General features: G+C 44.1%; 1 protein-coding gene across 1 annotated transcript in view; it reads left to right on the top strand.

Moving 5' to 3' along the window:
* The window catches only part of LOC143981733 (interferon-induced GTP-binding protein Mx2-like), an 87,128-nt gene that overhangs the window by 20,020 nt on the left and 45,777 nt on the right, over positions 1-21,331 (top strand). The window contains exons 4-8 of the mRNA XM_077479783.1: positions 4,700-4,946; positions 8,155-8,292; positions 12,506-12,660; positions 14,229-14,367; positions 19,344-19,542. Coding sequence (XP_077335909.1) covers positions 4,700-4,946; positions 8,155-8,292; positions 12,506-12,660; positions 14,229-14,367; positions 19,344-19,542 — 878 coding nt within the window. The remainder of the gene's footprint in view (positions 1-4,699; positions 4,947-8,154; positions 8,293-12,505; positions 12,661-14,228; positions 14,368-19,343; positions 19,543-21,331) is intronic.

Below are 21,331 nucleotides of genomic sequence, written 5' to 3'. Positions count from 1 at the left end.
AGCGTCAAAAAAGGGTCCAGAACTTGTTTGAGCTTCAGGCGTTTAGCTTCAGGAAACATGGAGTGGAGATGTGAACCATCTCCATTGAGAATAATAGTTTTTTTGCCCCTCCAGCGTTTTGTAGCTTCAGGCTTCAAGCTACAAAACGCTCAGGTGTAAATGGGGTCAAAGGGAACAAACAGGGAATAACTAGAAATTTTGAAGAGAATGTTATGAAAGATTAAAAGGTACAGTAGAGAGTATCGCAAACAAACCAAAATGTCCAGCACACTTAGTTGGGAAGAGGGTTGGTCCACACATTTGCATATGTGTAAGCCACAGTGCCCACGTCAAGGTAACATTTTGTCAAAACTGGTCATTCTAACAAGCGGTTTTATCATGCTTTCATATATCAGGGTCTCCATAATCTGATCCTTAAGCTTGTCAAAATTAATGGTTGGGGATTTCCAGGATTGGTTGTTATTGATACCCCTGTGCAAGCTAAGGGAAGGAGTACATGACAAGTGGTGCCGGAAGGGACAGGGTCATATTAAAGTTAGAAGGAGTATGATTGGTCAGTTTAGGAGAAAGGCAATGTGACGGATCCCGTGCTCAAAGGAGTATGTCCGCAGTATAAGCTTCCCTTGTCTGGTACCAGCACGATCCATGGTCCCTTAGCCCACCCAGTCCCTTATCGAGGCATCAGTGTAGGGTGGTAAGAAGCATAAGATTGTCTATTCAAACACAGGTACAAAGAGATATACACTCAGGGGACAATCCCCCCTCTTTGCATAATGACACATAGCGGGGTAAACTTTACTTCCTCCAGTAACATGACACACGGGTGTATTCAACATTCCAATAGTAGACTGTCTTTAAGAGGGGCTGCTGGAGAACCCGTCCCGTCTAGCATCTAATCCACATATAGATCCCATAGTACTTTGCTCCCAAGGCAGACAGAAACAATAGAACAATTTGATACAGGCACTTAACAAACACATAACAACCCCCACCCCAGCTGATGAAAGTGATAAAAGTTCAGTTACTTGGAGGCGTGATAGGCTTCCTTGAAGAGATGAGTTTTCAGGGAACCCCTAAAGGCAGCCAGAGTAGGAGATACCTGGACAGATTGAGGTAGAGAGTTCCAGAGGATGGGAGAGGCTCTGGAGAAGTCCTGAGGAGGAGCATGTGAGGAGGAGACAAGGGAGCTAGAGAGCAGGAGGTCTTGAGAGGAGCGGAAAGGACAGTTTGGGTGATATTTGGAGACAAGTTTAAATTTAATTTACGAAGCCGGTGGAGGGATTGGCAGAGAGGGGTGGCAAACACTGAACAGGTTAAGTAATGTAGACTTTTTCTCTACCAATTAGATATAACACTTATTTAAGAATGTAGGGGGAGGGGGGGTTACAATCTGTCAGGTTTTCATTTCAGTCTTTGACTCCATTGGGGGGTTCCCCATTTCATGTGATGTCCACACTTTGAAAGGAGGAGTGGGGGCTGTCACCAAAGCAGGAAAGCATGGACAGTAATACAAACATCGTCAGATGTTCTAATCCTTTCACACCCTACTAAAAATTTGTTTTTGGCTATGTTCCCTTGGAGAGATTTTCCTTCACAGAGTGAGTCTTCTTGAAAACTATTATTGGAACAATTCTCTCCTGAGCCTTTTATTCAGAACCACAGATCAGATCTGGCACGTACACTATATTACCAAAAGTATTGGGACACCTGCTTTTACACGCACATGAACTTAAATGGCATCCCAGTCTTAGTCCGTAGGGTTCAATATGGAGTTGGCCCACCTTTTGCAGCTATAACAGCTTCAACTCTTCTTGGAAGCCTGTCTATAAGGTTTAGGAGAGTGTCTGAGGGAAGTTCCATCTCAAACGCCTTCCTCCATATCTTTATCACAAATCATTTGGTGGAGGGGGGATTATGGTGTGGGGTTGTTTTTCAGGTGTTGGGTTTGGCCCCTTAGTTCCAGTGAAGGGAACTCTTAAGGCGTCAGCATGTCAAGACATTTTGGACAATTTCATGCTCCCAACTTTGTGGGAACAGTTTAGAGATGGCCCCTTCCTGTTCCAACATGACTGCGCACCAGTACACAAAGCAATGTCCTTAATCACCTCAATACTGGGCACTTACACCCGCTTCCTGCCCAGGCCATTTTTTCAGCTTTCAGCGCTGTCACATTTTGAAAGGCAATTGCGTGGTCATACAACACTGTAACCATGTGAAATTGTTATCATTTTCTTCACACAAATAGTGCTTACTTTTGGTGGTGTTTAATCACTCCTGGGTTTTTTATTTTTTCCTAACAAAAAAAAAAGACAAAATTGTGAAGAAAATGTATTTTCTTTGTTTCTGTCAGTAAATATTGTTAATAAGTAATTTTTCTCCTTCACTGATGGGCGCTGATGAGGCGGCACTGATAGCCTAGACATGTGCATTTTGTTTCGTTCCGATTCAAAATTCGGACGAATTTTCATTATTCGGACATTCGAATGCATCCGAATTACCGAATTACAATGCTAACGAATTCAACTGAATTCGGACGAAATTCAAATCAAATTAGAAAAATTACATTTTGCGACCCGAATTTGGGGCCACGTATCTCGGGGCCACTTGTAGCTAGAAACCCCGAATTTGGTATACAAACACAGTAGACCTAGCACTACAACATTTCCATATTTGGGGTTTCTATCTCCAAGTATCTCCAAGTGACCCAGAGTTATGGGGCCCCAAATTCGGGTCACAAAATGTCAAGCATTAGCAGCAGAGAATGACATTTTGCGACCCGACTTTGGGGCCACGTATCTCGGGGTCACTTATAGCTAGAAACACCAAATTAGGTATGCAAACACAGTAGAACTAGCACTACAACATCTCCAAATTGGCCATAAATTTGGGTTGCAAAATATTTTCAAATCTGGTTGAAATCGTTTAGAATGCGGTTGAAATCATTTCGAATCCGGTAGAAATATTTTCGAATTTGGTTGGAGTATTTTCAAATGCGACAGATTTTTCGTATTCAGTAGAAAACAAAACGAAATCCGAAAACGAATTTAACGAACATAACTAAACTAAATTAATTAACGGATTAAAATGAAACAAAACTAATGTTTTCCTTTTGCACATGTCTATGATAGGCTGCACTGATGAGGCTGCACTGATGAGGTGCCACTTATGGGCACAGATTAGGTGGCACTCATGAGGAAGCACGAATATGCCGCACTTATGGGCACTGATAGGTGGCACTGATAGGCAGCACTGGTGGGCACTGGGCACAGATAGGTGGCACTGGTGGGCACAGATAGGCAGCACAGATAGGCAGCACTGATGGGCATTGATGGGTGGCATTGATGGGCAGCATTGATAGCCAGCACTGACTTGCATCACTAATGGCCACTGATTTCCGGCACTTGTGCGCACTGAGTGCTGGCACTTGTGGGCACAGATTGGTGGCAATTGTGGGCACAGGTTGGCACTGATTGATGGCAGTGGTGGACAATCACTGCTGGCACTGGTGGACACTTAATTGTAATCAGGGCACTGATGATCAGTGCCCTGATTAAATACTTAGCTGTCCCCTGTGAGGAGATGCTACTGATCGGCTCTCCTCACCTCACACTCTTTCAATGTGAGGCGAGGAGCTCCGATTACCAATATCTCCGTGTTTACATGTGACCGGCTGTGGTTGGACACAGCCAATCACATGGTTAAAGAGCCATGTCTGTGGCTCTTTACACAGATTTGGGTCACGCCCTGTCCTAGCAGCAAGGAGAGGCCGTGATCCCCGCAATGCGCCCCTTCGGATCGCAGAAGAGCAGTCGTTCTGGGAAGCCATCATATGACGTCCACCCAGAACGAGAGCCGCACCGCCCAGCCATCATTTGATGGTGGGCGGGCGGCAAGTGGTTAAAGACATGGATGAGTGAGTTTGGGGTGGAGGAACTTGACTGGCCTCCACAGACTCCTGACCTCAACCCCCATAAAACACCTTTGGGTTGAATTAGAAAGGAGACTGTGAGCCAGGCCTTCTCGTCCACATCAGTGCCTGACCTCACTAATGTGTTTCTCAAAGAATGATCAAACATTCCCATAGACACACCCCTAAAACTTGTGGACAGCCTTTCCAGAAGAGTTTGATCTGTTATAGCTGCAAAGGGTGGGCCAACTCAATATTGAACCCTATGGACTAAGACTGGAATGCCATTAAAGTTTATGTGCGTGTAAAGGCAGAGGTTCCAATACTTTTGGTAATATACTGTATTTAACCATACAAAGCCCTGAAATGTGTTGTCAATGTGGATGAATGTTTCTTTACCAATAAATACAAATCTTGTCCTTTAACTGGATACAAGTTTGAAGACCTTCTCACCAACCTCCACAACACTCCTGAGAGGAAGTAAGGGGAAATCTCCCAATAAATCCATGGATGGCAAAGAAATACTTCAAAGGGGTATTTCTTTGCCATCCAACCTATTTATACTCTGTCCAAAAACAAAGTAAACCATATTGGCTGGAGCTGGGCTTGATAGTAATATTTAGAGATCTACAGAGCTCATTAGAAAATAGAGATAGTTTTCTTTTTTACGGGTGGTCTTTCTCTAATGGAGGTAGACAACACTAACATAGTGTAAGGTTGGCATAGGCCAACCATACATTTTATCTCCTATGTAGAGTTAAATCATCCAATTTATGTCTGTCTTTTCTCCAGCCCTCTACACAAGCCATTCTTTCTCACGATTATGCGGAGATTGCAGTCAAGACCGACCCAGAGAATGTCCTAAACCAACAATATGAGTTCAAGATCCGACCTTGCATAGACCTCATTGACTCCCTGCGGTCACTGGGGGTGGAGAAGGACTTGGGATTGCCGGCCATTGCTGTAATTGGTGACCAGAGTTCGGGGAAAAGTTCCGTACTGGAGGCCCTTTCCGGTGTATGTCTACCCAGGGGAAGTGGTAAGAATTATTTTAGCAATCCACATCCACATAGTGAAACTAGATCATATATATTTAGAATAAGAATATACTGTAGTATGCTTTTAAAATTGAAAATTGTGCCATTAAAAAAAACTGATAAATGACTCGACATATTGTTGCCCCCTTACGCTAACATCATTAGCTACAATGCAGGACAATTGGCCACCACTGGTCCCGCTTTGTAAGTGATGATATTGAAGTGCCCGCCCACATTCCAGGGCAGAAACGAAGAGTGCCTGCTACCACAACACCTAGGAGTCGGATGCATTTTACTCTTTTAGATCACCCCCAAGACCAAACCAGGATTATACTCTGCCTAAAATATGAAAATGGCAGCATAGTTTTCAAATATATTAAGAACTCAGAGTTTCATCTGATGATCCTGGAACACATCTGCTTCTGATTCTGGAACACATCTGCTTCTGATTCTGGAACACATCTGCTTCTGGACCTTGCTTTGTGCACTAGCCCAAATCATTTGGTGGAGGGGGGATTATGGTGGGGGGTTGTTTTTCAGGGGTTGGGTTTGGCCCTTTAGTTCCAGTGAAGGGAACTCTTAGCCCCTGTACACACGGTCGGAGATTTACACAACCAAATCCGTCGCATTTTGCCCATCGGATTTTGTCCGTCGGATTGTGTCCAAAACTGTTGCATACACACGGTCGGACTAAGTTGTCGCAAAATCCGATCTTTCAGAACGTGATGACGTAATTTCGTTACGATGGGACTACATTCAGGCTAGTAGCCAATAGCTTTGATGTAGGAATTTGATCTGAGCATGCGTGGCACTTGGTCCGATCAAAATTCTCTACACATGATCGGAGTATGTCCGATCGGCCCAGTTGGTCAGGAAATATTTCCAACATGTTGGAAAATTGGTTCCGACGGATATTCCGACGGAATCAGTCCGATGCATACCACACACAGTCGGATTATCCGACGACACGGTCCGATAGGACACATTCCGACGGATTCTCTGACCGTGTGTACAAGGGCTTAAAGTGGTTGTAAACCCTTACAAACCACTTTGACCTACAGGTAAGCCTAGATTAAGGTCCAAGAAATATCTCCTAAACCTACACGGTTTAGGAGATATTTGCCAAAAGACAGGCACCACTTTCTATGGCGCATGCGCCATAGACAGCGGCAAGCAGGCGCACTGAGTGCGCCCCGCTGTTAACGGCGATATGTCGCGAGTGGCGGATCCTATGCATAGGAGTGACGTCACCGCGGCTCCGTGGAATGACAGCGCTGGAGCAGCGAGACCCACCGAGAAGATGGATGCTCCGGACTACAGGGGACAGCGGTGACTTTGCTGGCTCCTGTGTCAGGTAAGTGACACATAATGGACTACTATGCGATGCATAGTAGTCCATTATGCTTTACCTTTGCAGAGAATCAAAGAGGAAGTAACACCCATCAGGGTTTACTTCCGCTTTAAGGCATCAGCATACGGTACCAAGACAATTTCCTGCTCCCAACTTTGTGGGAACAGTTTGGGGATGACCCCTTCCTGTCCCAACATGACTGCGCACCAGTGCACAAAGCAAGGTACATAAAGACATGGATGAGCGAATTTGGAGTGGAGGAACTTGACTGGCCTGCACAGAGTCCTAACTTCAACCCGATAAAACACCTTTGGGGTGAAAAAAGTGGAGACTTCGAGCCAGGTTTTCTCGACATCAGTGCCTGACCTCACAAATGCGCTTCTGGAAGAATGGTCAAACGTTCCCATCGACGCACTCCTAAACCTTGTGGACGGCCTTCCCAGAAGAGTTGAAGCTGTTATAGCTGCAAAGGGTGGGCCAACACAATATTGAACCCTATGGACTAAGACTGGGATGCCATTAAAGCTCATGTGCTTGTAAAGGCAGGTGTCCCAATACTTTAGGCAATATAGTGTATGTGTATATATATATATATATATATATATATATATATATGGGCAAATCAGTCATAGAGCTATTGTTGGGTAACCAAGGACGCTACGTTTTTTTTCTGGACGTCTGTGCATCAATGGTCCATGGTCGTGAAAGGGTTAAGTATTTTTTTATGTAATGTTCAAATTTATGCATGTCCGCTACACCGGATTTTCATTATTATTGTATAATATACTGTAAATTCTTCCTTTAAGGATTGTATGTGTAGAGAAGAGGAATTATATCCTTGGTAGCATAACTGTTGAGATAAGACCCTCTCATAAGCAATACATTGCTTTTTATAATGCAGATCTGACTGGTGGACCTGCATATATAATGAACAAAAATTGCTATCTACATTAAAAATAATAGCTACATTCATTTGTTTTGTGAGCAGTGGTCATTGATTCTTAGATGTCTAGGCCAAGTGTTGCAGCGTCTGACATGCATCAGGTCAACTTAAAGGCTAAGTTCACTTTTTATACTATATATTTTATCACCCTTTGTTTAGGGTGTAACATGGTGCCAAGCCACCCCCAAACAGAGTTTGGGGGCTCTTCTCCCTCCTGGTTCATGTGACCTTTTAAAAAATGTTGATGGCCATGTGTGGCTCTGTCCACAAAGCCACTTCATTCATTCACAGGAATCAGAGGGACATTTAGTAATAAATGGAACAGAAGTGTGGTGAGTACCGCATACGTAGTCCATTGATACTTCCTCCAGCTCCATAATCGACTATCTGTACCTCGGTATGGACCTCGGCTGGAGCAGCAGTAAGCAGGAGCCTGTGCATTGCTCCTGAGATCTACTGATCACAGTTGCAATGCTAGACAGGCTCATATGGGAAAAAAAAATGATAAATGCACCTTGTTTTTCTGAAAATGGGAATGCATTTATTATTTCTTTGCAACACATTTTTTGAACAAACTAAGAAGAGTGATGATGGGAGGGAAATGGCTTATTCACATATGTGTATAAATTTCACCTTGAGCTATTGAGCACTGTAAACAGCAGGTCATTTTTTTTTTTAACAGAGCTAAGAACAGATAAGTAAGCATGTGAAATGGAGGCAATGGCAATACGTAACTCCACCCGCTTTCTAAAAATATATAAACTATAAGAAATATAAAATATTTAAAAAACATCAAATATTTCTAATTCTTGTCAAAAATATAACTTTTTGAGTGAAATTACCCCTTTAATAAATCTAGAAATGTATTAATCATTCTATGTGGTGATTTTATTAATTTTTTTTTTGCTTCCTAAAGGTATTGTCACTCGTTGTCCCCTGGAACTTAGGTTAAAAAAGTCTTCAAAGGGCTCGAAGTGGACTGGTGAAATCAAGTACCGTGACCAAAAAGTAAAACTTAAAAACCCAGGCAAAGTGGAGCATGAGGTCAGAAAAGGTAAAGCAATCCTGAAATTCCAGAGAGGGCAGAGCAGAGAGTTTGCCCTGTATTCACCACGGTTTGTGGACGCTGAGCTAGCATGTGTACAGTTGCCCCCCTTCCTCCACCACTGTTTGACCACGCTGTTTGGTAGGGGATGAATACCTAATTAGATGTTACTGACAGCGCTTGTCTCGGGCACCAGGTGCTAGCCCAAGGACCCATGCCATCATTACTTATGCATAGCGAGTGTCAGCGAGACTGTAAACACATACCCAGGACTTTCTTACAGACATGCTCACAGCAAAGGGGAATGTAGCAGGAGACCTCTGCTTGAGCGCCACAAAAGGAAACTCCACAAATTGGGCTTCCTACAGGGGTGGAGCTGACAGGCAATACTAGCAGCAATAAAGACATGATATACTGAAGAATCATTAAACATTTTTTTTAGGAAACAAAGATAAGCATTTAAAAATGAATCAACCGACCTACCGTTTTTATTGCTCATGAGACTGCTCTTTTAATGAGTCTGTATCATGGTGGGTGGGCTCTTGCCATAATATTCACAGCATACTTTCACATTTTACCACACTTACCTTCCAAAGCTTCCTCCCTCCAGTAATGTGATGTCAGCAATCTCCTTTTGCTGCAATCCAGGTCTTCCAGTTTCAATATTGTCGACCATCTTGAGCATGCACATGGGAGTTAATTCATCCTGGCACCCAAGGCATGCCGAAATTGTATAGTAAGCTGACTATGTACGGCTCATTGTACTAATAACCCACAGAAAATTTCTAGCAGGCAAGGCGGAAGATTTTAGAGCAGAAGAGACATACAGAGCGGTGACCAGCGTTGCCTGTCCCCACAGCCACTGGTCCACACCAACCAGGGAGGGGGCCCACGTGCAAATCAGTCATCAAACACTGATGGGCCCTCTCTGTCCAAAACAAGGGGGCTGGGAATACAGGTAATGCCGCGTACACCCAATCGAATTGTCCGGTGTACTTAGTCCGCCAAACAATCTGGCGGATAGTCCGGCGGACTTTCTACCGAACGGACTTGGCCACACACGGACACACGGAAAGTCCGGCGATTGCTAGCGCGATGACGTACAGCACGTACGACGGGACTAGAAAAAGGAAGTTCAATAGCCAGTAGCCAATAGCTTCCTTTTCATACTTGCTTCTGAGCATGCGTCATTCTTAGTCCGCCGGACTAGCATACTGACGAACGGATTGTCCGCTGAAACCCAAGTCCGGAAAGATTGGACTGCAAAACTACTTTCTAAGTCCGCCGGACTTTACGCTGAAAAAGTCAGCTGAAGCCCACACACGATCGGATTGTCTGGTGAAATGCGGTCCGGCGGACTAAGTACGCCAGACAATTTGATTGTGTGTACGCGGCATTAGAAAACCCATGGAAGCACCGCGGCCCCAGAGAAATCCCTCCAGCCCAGCCACGTGGGGAGGGGGGTAAGGTACAGGAGCCCAGGCCTGCAGGGGAGGAGGAGAAACCCATAGGGACTATCCACCCCAGGAAGCACCCACACCACACACCGCGCCCCATGAGAGACAGGGGGCATCTACTTACGAGACCACACAGGTGATGTTCCCAAAGGGGGGGTGGTGGTGCTGTCGGTCAGGGTAACACTGTGACACAGACTCAGTTAGTTATGGGACAGCACTGTATCTAATGGTGACCCTGCCAGATACGATGCTTAGGATGCAATCAGTATAGTTGCCAATTGATCGCTATGATATCATCATATCAGGCATTGGACCACTACTATCTGACACTTCTGGTCCTCTCAGCGGCAGCTATATCACTACAAAACACAATAGTGATGTAGTGACCGGCAGGAGGAACCACAGCGCCCAGTGCAGGAACATGCCACAGACCTAGACGCAATTACATTCATCACCCATCCCACTTTGTGTCCCTCCTCCTGCAGCCTCCTGAGATAAGTGATGTGGATATCCCAGGAGGCCGCGGGAAAAGGGACATGTCATTCTTGCCTAGGTGAAAACGGCAGTGGTGGGGGGTTCAGGTAATAAATAAAGTAAACAAAGCCCAAAAAATGCAGTTCATATTGCAGAAGGGGAGAAGTGAAGGGACCTAAAGTCACTCAGAAGAGTGAAGCATACCTCCCAACATTCTGAGATGGGAATGAGGGACACCTACCAGCAAACACATGTAGGCATAGGACACACCCCCTGCCATACCCCCTTAAAGGAGAATTAACCTGAAAAAAGGTTTATAAAATCTAGGGCTTTTTTTTAACTACTATTCCTTTATATTGGCTTTTAAAATTTACAAATGCAGCATTTAGAATTTGGATGAAAAGTTTAGCACTGGGAAACACTTTTTGAAAGATAAAAAGTTAATTTTATATACAATTATATAGATCAGACCAAAATGAGGGACAAATGAGGAGGAAAGAGGGACAGAGGAACATTGCTCCAAATCAGGGACAGTCCCTCCAAATCAGGGACAGTTGGGAGCTATGACAATATGGACGTGTACTGTGGACAAGGGCAAAGCAAACAATAAAGCAACAAGTAAAGAACAAGCCTAGTGCAAAGGAAAAATCAAGCCAGAATAGAAGTTTTGTACAACCATATACCAAATAACAAACAACGGGGTCGATCAGGGTTGGGTAGGTCTGGATCAGGGACCACCAAAGGATAACAACAAATTTCAAAATGAAACTCAATGTATTTTATCGCCTCCATCTGCTGCACTCAGATGACGCCCTCCACTGTGTGAGCTTTTAAAGTGGTTGTAAACTCTCCCCCACAACTTTGTCCCATGTAAATGAGCATAAAAAAACCCTAATGAACATTGCTTGTAGATATCTCCTTAATTGCTTAGTATTGTTGTAATCCTTTTTTTCTTTAGAAAGACGTCACTGAGCATGCCCAGATCTCCCCTGATTTACAGCACACTTTCTATGTGCTTATCTAACTGTTATCAGGACTTCCTACGGCACGCGACACTGAAATCCCAGAAGGCTGCAGAATCATACAGAGCTTCCTCCTACACACCATGTAACATCACATGCAGTATAAACCTGGCAATTACTGCAGTCTTATCAGTTGAAGCTGATAAGACTGACAAAGGCAAACGTTAGACAATCGGTAGTAAAGTAAATACTATGAAATAAAACAAGTCAGCTATGAACAGGGAAGCAGGGTTGCCATACAAACGTTGGATTGGGAAGGAGGCTTGGTTAACAGTACAGGAAGTGCTCAATGTAAGGGCGGAAATACACTCCACTGTGGACTCAGAAAACAATACTTAAGATGGCGCTGCCTAACCCCTGGAAAAAAGTTTTTTTTTTAAACATTAAATAATATGCAATTTGGGCTGGATTACAGTGGCTATAGTTTGATAATTATTATAATGGACTAAATGAAAAGAAGCATCAGAGTGGGAGAGTTTACTACCTCTTTAATACACCTACTTTTGGCTACTAAAATCACAGGCTGATATGCATTAGAACTTACTGCCACCTGCATGTAGAACAAGCTCCAAATCAGGGACAGTCCCTCGAAATCAGGGACCATTGGGAGCTATGCATATAGTACACGTTAAGAGATGGCAGGAGACATTTAGTAGAAGTGACTCTCCTTAGATAAGGTAATTATTCTTTGCGCTTGCAGTCATTTTCTACAGTCATTTGTAGGGTCTTCCATAATAACCAGTTAGCTTTGGTTTTCCATTCAGAAAATCAGAGCTAACTTCTTCCACCTCGTTCAGTAATGGTCTTACCTGAACAGAGGGCTCCCCGGAGCATTAACATCAGATCAAGCAGAAAGCAGATTGATTGTATGGTGAAGGTCTATGGTGAAGGTCTATGGTGAAGGTCTACTTAAAAATCACCTGAACCTGTAAATTGTAGCGTGAGAAATTAGTTGCCGTGAAAAGTGTCAATCCCAAAAGCAACCACACCAGTTTTACTTTGTTAAAAACCATTATACTATTACAAAATTATGCAACGCTGAGTTGAATAACAGATTTAAGGTAGTTTCCATTTGTACACAAAATGAGTGGGTGGTGGAAATGTGAGGGTTGGTACTGCTGATGATGCTACAGATCGTTTTGTAGCATAGAGGAAAATGAGCATTTTGTAGGCATGCCAATCGTCAAAACTTGTTGTCGGCTCAATACAGGCATCTCTCCTAAAGTAAAGTTTTGTGTTGTTTGCCAATTCCTTCTTTTTCTCTCCTAGCTCAAGACTTCATTGCTGGTGCAGGGAGCGGGGTCAGTGATGAACTTATAACCCTGGAAGTAATATCTCCGAATGTTCCAGACCTGACTCTGATTGATCTCCCGGGGATCACACGGGTCGCCATAGGCAATCAACAGGCAGATACTGGACATAAGGTTTGCTTGTTACGTATACTGTATCATATGGCCTCACATAGGATAGGCAGATGGATGCATTTTAGATGCAGGTCAACTTCAGGTCAGAAGGAAGTCAATTGCAAGCCAAATACACTTGTGATCCAAACATCTCAAACTGATCCATTAAGGCCTGATTCACACCTATGCATTTTTAGTGCTTTTTGCATTTTGCAGATTTGCACTACAGTCCATTTAACATGGTTTCCTACGGAACACTTTCTGTAGTGCAAATCTGCAAAATGCAAAAAGCACTAAAAATGCATACGTGTGAATCCAGCCTGAAGGAGAATTATACAAAACAAAAAAAAAGAGTTCAATTCACGAGTCTTTTTTTTTTTTTTTTTTTACCACTACTATCCCTTTAGGCCTGATTCACACCTATGCATTTTTAGTGCTTTTTGCATTTTACAGATTTGCACTACAGTCCATTCAACATGGTTTCCTATGGAACACGTTCTGTAGTGCAAATATGCAAAATGCAAAAAGCACTAAAAATGCATAGGTGTGAATCCAGCCTTGGACTTGAGTCACACCTATGCATTTTAAGTGCTTTTTGCATTTTGCAGATTTGCACTACAGCCTATTTAACATAGTTTCCTATGGAACACATTCTGTAGAGCAAATCTGCAAAATGCACTAAAAATGCATAGGTGTGAATCAAGCCTCTGGGCTGGTTCACACGGTTGTCTGAGATGACATGTGATTCACACCGCACTGCAGTGCAAATCGCATGTGATCTCTGTTGCGATGCGATTTCAGCCGTATGGCTGAATTTGCATCACATTCGGACGAAACTCGCACAGGACCCTTTTTTTGGTCCACGGCAGAATCGGATCGCAAGGGTATTCACACTCATGCTTTCTGATTCCTGGCTGAGTTTGCAGATCACACTGCGATATGCGAAACTGAGTTGGGGGTGTCATTAACTTTTAACTGACACTCCTAGCAGTTCTCCTAGGGCAGTGTGAACAGCCGTCGGGAGACAAGCCATGCGGGAACCCGCAGTGGATTTGCAGGGTTCCCGCATCGCAGCAGTGTGAATCGGTCCTTATACTGGCTTTTGGAATTTAAAAATGCAGCAATTTAGAAATTGGATGAAAGATTTAGCAATAGGAAACACTTCTTGCAAGATAAAAAAAGTGCATTTTATATACAACTATATAGATCAGACCAAAATGAGGGACAAATGAGGAGGAAAGAAGAACAGAGGGACTATGTTCCAAATCAGGTACAGTCCCTCGAAATCAGGGACAGTTGGGAGCTATGAACTGATCTCAATTGCATGGTAAAGGCCCCGGCAAGCAAACTGCAACTGCTGACCGAGTGCTAAAGCCTCATTAAAACGGTCAGGTTGCTGTAAAAAGCAGGCAGTTGAGACTTTTTTTTTTTTTTTTTTTACCTCCCACCTTAACCTAACATTGTGTTTGGCAGGCAGGCCACCACCAAACATGACCCATTCTAGTAATTTCACCTGCATAACCCAATTACTTTTGGTCACATTTTCAATACCGCAAACAGCTAACTGAAAAATGTCATGGTTCTTCTAGATCAAACAGATGATCAGCAAGTACATTAAGAAGCAGGAGACCATAAATTTGGTTGTGGTCCCCAGTAACGTGGATATTGCAACAACGGAGGCTCTGGAAATGGCCAAAACTGTGGACCCCAGCGGACAGAGGACGTTAGGTAAAAAATAACTGTTATTGAAAATCAACTTGCTTTGATACCTTGCCAAGAGATATGAAGATCAATGAAGACAAATGCAGACTGTCCTAGAGCAGTGATGGCGAACCTTGGCACCCCAGATGTTTTGGAACTACATTTCCCATGATGCTCATGTACTCTGCAGTGTAGTGGAGCATCATGGGAAATGTTGTTCCAAAATATCTGGATTGCCAAGGTTCGCCATCACTGCCCTAGATGTTAGATGCAGTTCTTGACCTGGCTATGACTTGACGTTTTTGTAGACTGCCCCTTGGGGTTAGATACAGCACTTGAGCTTCCAATGACTTGAAGTTTTCGTATCTTGCCTCTAGTGATTACAAGCAGCATTTGACTTGCAGTTTATATATTTTTTCTTGTAGACTGCCCCAAGATCAGAGGTCCCCAACTTTTTTGGGACAGGCTGCATAAAATACAATTATGCCAAGACCCTGGGGAGGCGCAATGCGGGATGCAGGTTTTCGTGGACAATTTGTCGTTGGTATTTGCTGGTGTTGGTGCTTCAGTTATCACGCCACCATGGTTGATATGGTGTCAGGAGGATTGAAGCGCATTATTTCTATTATTACATTGTAATATAGAATGAAATAGTTCAACTCACCATAATGTAACATCAGAATCAGAGGAAGACCTGATCATGTTAGTTGCCACCGTCGCCTACCACCAGATGCGGATTGTTCCTTGCCATGTCGCATGCCACCAGATTCAGCTTGTCACTTGCCACATCACCTGCTACCAGAGGTGGATTTTCCCTTGCCACGTCACCTGCCACCAGATTCAGCTTGTCACTTGACACGTCACCTGCCACCAGATTCAGCTTGCCACCAGATCCAGCTTGTCACTTCCCAGGTCACCTGCCACCAGATTCAGCTTGCCACTTGCCACCAGATTCAGCGTGTCACTTGCCAGGTCACCTGCCACCAGATTCAGCTTGTCACCAGATTAAGCTTGTCACTTCCCAGGTCACCTGCCACCGGATTCAGCTTGTCACTTGCCAGGTCACCTGCCACCAGATTCAGCTTGCCACTTGCCACGTAAACTTCCACCAGATTCAGCCTATCACTTGCCACCAGATTCAGCTTGCCACTTCCAAAGTCACCTGCCACAAGATTCAGCTTGTCACTGTTACTTGCCACCAGATGTGAATTGTCAATATTACCTGCCACCAAATAGCAGCTTGTCATTAATTTATTTAAAAGTAAAAATCATGTTGCCCCCCCCCCCCCCCCCAAAATGTAATAAAAAAATATATTAAAAAAAAGTCCCTTTAAGAGCTATGGGTGGAAGTGACATTTTGACTTTGCTTCCTCCCTGCAATGTCATGGAGACGGGTGGGTGCCATCTTCCCCTCACTCATCTCCATGCCTAACACGAGAGAAGACCCGATCGCCTCCGCCACTACCAAAGGCTCCGGTAAACGGTGGAGGACACCAAAGCACGGCAGGAGGGTGGGCCCTCTCCCACCACCGATAAAAGTGATCTTGCGATGAATCTGCCACAGAGACCACTTTTATTTTGTAGCGGACCACCCGCTGAAGAAGAGGATACCGGGGTTATAGCAGCTAGCTGCTGCCATAACAACGATATCCTCCTTCAAAGTACTGATGTAAAACTGCGGCTGGCGGTCCATAGGTGGTTAAGGGCCAGTTCACACCACATGCAGTCCAGCGCCTTTTTTTTCTTCTGCATCAAAAACGCATGGAAAGTAGCTTATATGGTTTTCAATGGCATAGTTCACACCAGTGCTTGCAGTTCGAGGAATAAAGAAGTAGAACACGCTGCATTTTTCCTGCACTAGACTGTACTGGAATGCGGTACAACACATAAAAAGTGCACTGGAACACGCATGTCCTTATTTAAGGTTAAGAAAAAAGAGGGGGGAGGAAATGCACTGGACCGCATCAAAAACGCACTAAAACACATCAAAAATGCGTCAAAAAACGTGCATGCAGAAAAGCATCTGGAACACATCCAGACTGCGTTTCTATGGTGTGAACTGACCCTTGGGTTTTTCCTTATAACTAAGGGAAAAATTATTTCTATTTTTTTATATTTGGATAGAGTGGAGAGGGAATGGAACAGCAGTCATTTTTTTAATGCTTTCTGTGTCCCTGTTAGGCCGCGTACACACGCGGGGACTGTTCGGCCAACTTTGTCCGTCAAACAGTTTCAGCGAACAGTCCGCTCAAAATTAGAATGGACGGACTTGCCCACACACGATGAACGAACAGTTTGCTGAAACCGTGCGCGATGACGTGAACGGCACGTACGACGGGACTAGAAAACGACGTCCTATACACTGCAATGCAACCTTCGGCGTATAAATTCTTTCTGAGCATGCGCGGAACTTTGTTTGACGAACAAGCCTACACACGAGGGGACTGTTCGCTGAAACAAGGTTTCAGCGGGCAGTTTTTCAGAAATTCCGAAAAACCTTGTTCAGCAGACTGTTCGCTGAAACTGTCCGCTGAAAGCCCACACACGGGCGGACTGTCCGCTGAAACACTGTTCAGCGGACAAAGTTGGCCGAACAGTCCCCGCGTGTACGCGGCCTTAGGGAAATTCCCCCTCTCTATTTGACCCTGTGATAATTATAATCAAGAAGGAGAGTAAAAGAAAATCTCCCCAACGGGACACAGATGGGCAAAAAAACAAAAAACAAACAAGAGATCTGACCCTTTTTACTGTATCAGAAATGAAAAAAAAAGTTTTGCCTTCTTTACTTCATTAACCGATTCAGTACCGGGCACTTTCACCCCCTTCCTGCTCAGGCCAACTTTTATCAGCTTTCATCACTTTGAATGACAATTGCGCCGTCATGCAACACTGTACCCGAATGAGATTCTTATAATTCTTTTCACATAAATAGAGCTTTATTTTGCTGCTATTTAATCACTATTTGGGTTTTAATTTTTTGCTAAAAAAAGACCGAAAAAAGTTTTTTCTTATGCTGCGTACACACGATCGGAATTGCCGCCAGCAAAAGACCGATGTGAGATTTTGGTCATAAAATGCGATCGTGTGTATGCTCCTTCGGACTTTTGCTGGCGGCATTTCCGCCAGCAAAAGATTGAGAGCAGGTTCTCGATTTTTTCCGACGGAAAAAGTTCAGATCGGAAATTCCGATCGCCTGTAGCAATTCCGATGCGCAAAATTCCTACCCATGCTCGGAAACAATTCGATGCATGCTCGGAAGCATTGAACGTCATTTTCTCGGCTTGCCGTAGTGTTGTACGTCACCGCGATCTTGACGGTTGAAAGTTCAGCGAACTTTTGTGTGACCGTGTGTATGCAAGCCAAACTTGAGTGGAATTCCGTTGGAAAAAAAACATCCAAGATTTTTCCAAGAGAAATTCTGCTCGTGTGTATGGGGCATTCGTTTCTGTCAGTAGATTTTGCAAATAAGTCATTTTTCATTCACCGATGTGTGCTCATGAGGCAGCACTGGAGGGCACTGATTAGGTGGCACTGACGAGGAGGCACTAATATGCCTCAATGATGGGCATTGATGAGCACTGATAGGTGGCACTGATGAGCGGCACTGATGAGCACTGAAAGGCAGCACTGATTGGTGTCACTGATGGGCACTGATTGGTGTCATTGATAGGCCCTGCTGGGGCTGCACTGATTATTAGGTCACTGATGATCAGTGCCCTGATTAACTTTACAGGTCTCCCCTGAGAGGAGATGCCACTGATTGGCTCTCCTCGCACTCTGTCAGTGTGAGGTGATGAAAGCCAAAAAAAAAGTCACTTCCACATTTACATGTGATCGGCTGTGATTGGACACAGCCGATCACATGGGTAAAGAGCTACGTCATTATGAAAGCGGATCCTGCCCACCATCATTTTACTATACGGCAGGTGGGAGCTAGTTAACGTGGTTGTAAACCCTTAGCATTTGTACACACGGTCGGAGATTCCGACGGAATGTGTCCGATCGGACCGTATTGTCGGATAATCCGACTGTGTGTGGTCTCCATTGGACTGTTTCCGTCGGAATATCCGAAGGACCAAGTTTTCCAACTTGTCTATAAAATTTTCCGACAAAATGCTCCAATCGGACATACTCCGATCATGTGTAGCCTACTCCGACGGACAAAGTGCCACGCATGCTCAGATCAAATTCCTAGACCAAAGCTATTGGCTACTAGCCTGAACGTAGTCCCGTCGTAATGAAATAACGTCATCACGTTATGTACAATCGGATTTTCCGAGAACTTTGTCCGACCGTGTGTATGCAACAGTTTCGGACAAAATACAACGGATTTGGTTGTCAGAATGTCCGACCGTGTGTACAAGGGCTTAGATATACCCAGTGAAGTGACTGGTCTCAGGTGATACACAGAGATGAAACAAATCCTCCTATGTAGGTTATACCTTGTTATCTGCAGTCTTCTCTTCACTACAGCTGGGCAAAGTTCAGAATTTATAAATCTTGTCTGAGAGGTAAAAAAAAAAAATGGGGGGACAGAGAGCCGGAATTACACTCTGCAGAGCTCAGTGAGGAGAGCTCTGAGAACTGATTAGCGGTAAAAGATACCACCTCCCCCTTCATACAGCTCACAAGAACAGAGCTGAGACTGTCAATCAGCTGGAGCTCCCTCCCCTGTCACCATTATCCTCTTGGTGTCAGGAAAACTTGTCAGAAGTGACTCAGAGGAAGGATAGTGATAGCAGAGGAAGGAGGCAGCAGGCAGAAAATCACACTTCATGCTCTGGCTTGAGACAAGTACACACTATAGAGGGATATGCTTTGTTCAGATTACATGTCTGAGGTTTACAACCACTTTAGCTATCAGAAGCCGTTCCAATAAATATTTTTCATATGCTGCACCTTGGCATGAAATAACTGCTGGGTGCCATTGGATATCTTTAGACAGGGAAGGAAGGCTTCATGGCTTTGATAATGCTGAACATTTCCTGTAACTTCTCTCGCAGGGATCTTGACCAAGCCTGACCTGGTTGACAAAGGAGCAGAAGAAGAGGTTGTCAACATTGTGAGAAACCTGGTCTACACACTCCGGAAAGGTTATATGATTGTCAAGTGTCGCGGACAGAAAGAGATCATGGATAACGTTTGTCTAGAAGATGCCATAAGGAACGAGAGAGATTTCTTTGAAAACCATGAACACTTTGGGTAGAGTAACAATCATTTTGGTCTTCTTAGTAACAGACGATGTTTGATTATATGCCCTGCTGTATTTAATAAGAGCAAAAATATATATTCAGGTGTATATTAGCTGCCGGGACACATCACCAGTTGGCTTGATGGCAAATTTGGACTGGGAATACTATCTACTGTTCTTGCAACACTTGCATTATATCTCCCCACTATTACCGAAGACAACATGGTTTGGCCAACCTGGTTTGGCCTTAATTCACAACTGCCAAATGCCTTTCATTTTCAGAGAGATTTAGGTTTAGTTCTCACCATCTGTTTAAATGAAACTGAACTCAAAAAGTGAAGATTTGTAAAGAGAGCATCTTAGCATGTTAACTGCACCTAACTGAACCATACCCTGAAAAATCATCCCTTTTTTATCGAATCCCTAAAGAGCGGTGCACTTCCTGGTGTGCGAGTGTGCCTATAGTCTCATAGCTGTATACACAATATTGTCAAAAGTATCGGGACGCCTGCCTTTACACGCACATGAACTTTAATGCCATCCCAGTCTTAAGCCGCGTACACACGGGCGGACTGTCTGGCCAACTTAGTCCGTCGAAACACATTTCAGCGGACAGTCCGCTCGTGTGTGGGCTTCAGCGGACTTTTTCAGCCTGCAGTCTGGCGTACTAAGTATTTCGGAATTTTCGAAATACTGTCCGTCCTACTTTGGTTTCAGCGGACAATCCGCTCGTCAGTAGGCTAGTTCGACGGACTAAGTATGGCGCATGCTCAGAAAGGATTTACACGGCGAAAGGTTGCATTGCTGTGTATTGGACTTCCTATTTCTAGTCCCGTCGTACGTGCTGTACACGTCATCGCGCAAGCTTTCGACGGACTGTTTGTTCATCCGTGTGTGGTCAAGTCCGTTCATTCGAAAGTAGGACGGACTGTCCGTCGGATTGTCTGACGGACTAAGTTGGCCATACAGTCCGCCCGTGTGTACGCGGCTTAAGTCTATAGGGTTCAATATTGGATTGGCCCACCTAGAACTATGAATTTGAGCAGAAACGGCGAGCCAGGTCTTCTTGTCCAACAAGAGGCCTGACCTCAAACAAAAGTTATTCTCTTGTCTTGTCCGAATCATTTGGTGGAGGGGGGTTATGGTGGGGGGTTGTCTTTCGGGGTGGGGCATAGCCCCTTAGTTCCAGTGAAGGGAACTCTTAAGCCGAGTACACACGATCTGACTTTCCGCCGGGAAATGTTCGATAACAGGCTGTTGGTGGTAAATCCAACCGTGTGTACGCTTCATCGGACAATTGTTGTCGGACTTTCCGCAAACAAATGTTGTATGGCAGGTTTTAAAATTTTACGTGGACAAATGTCTATTGTCGGATTTTCCGAGCGTGTGTACACAAGTCCATCAGACACAAGTTCAAAGTACAAACACGCATGCTCAGAAGCAAAGACAAGCCAGAAGCGGTCGGTCTTGTAAACTAGCATTCGTAAAGGAGAATCAACATTCATGACGTGGCAAATTATGAAATCTCCAAATGCAGCGCACAATTCTCTTCTTCTTTAATGGGATAATAACAAAGCTGCTTTGCTGGTGATACTGATGGAGTTACTGCAAACAATTTTTCAAAGGCTTTTTTTTTTTTCTAGCGATTTCAAGAATAATATTATTATGCTTCTTTTTTTTTTTTTTTTGCTTTTTTTGGGCAAGTTACCACAACACTATTATCCCGTAGTTTTTAAGATCAAAGATACAAATGTTTTGGTGTCCCTTGTCAATTTTACATTGTATTTTTTTAAAAGTAAC

The sequence above is a fragment of the Lithobates pipiens genome, unplaced genomic scaffold, assembly GCF_037356315.1.
Source record: "Lithobates pipiens isolate NorthernLeopardFrog02 unplaced genomic scaffold, aLitPip1_a1.2 Scaffold_16, whole genome shotgun sequence".
Classification (NCBI taxonomy): Eukaryota; Metazoa; Chordata; class Amphibia; order Anura; family Ranidae; genus Lithobates; species Lithobates pipiens.
Note: the sequence above shows the minus strand (reverse complement) of the source record. Positions and strands in the feature narration are given on the sequence as shown.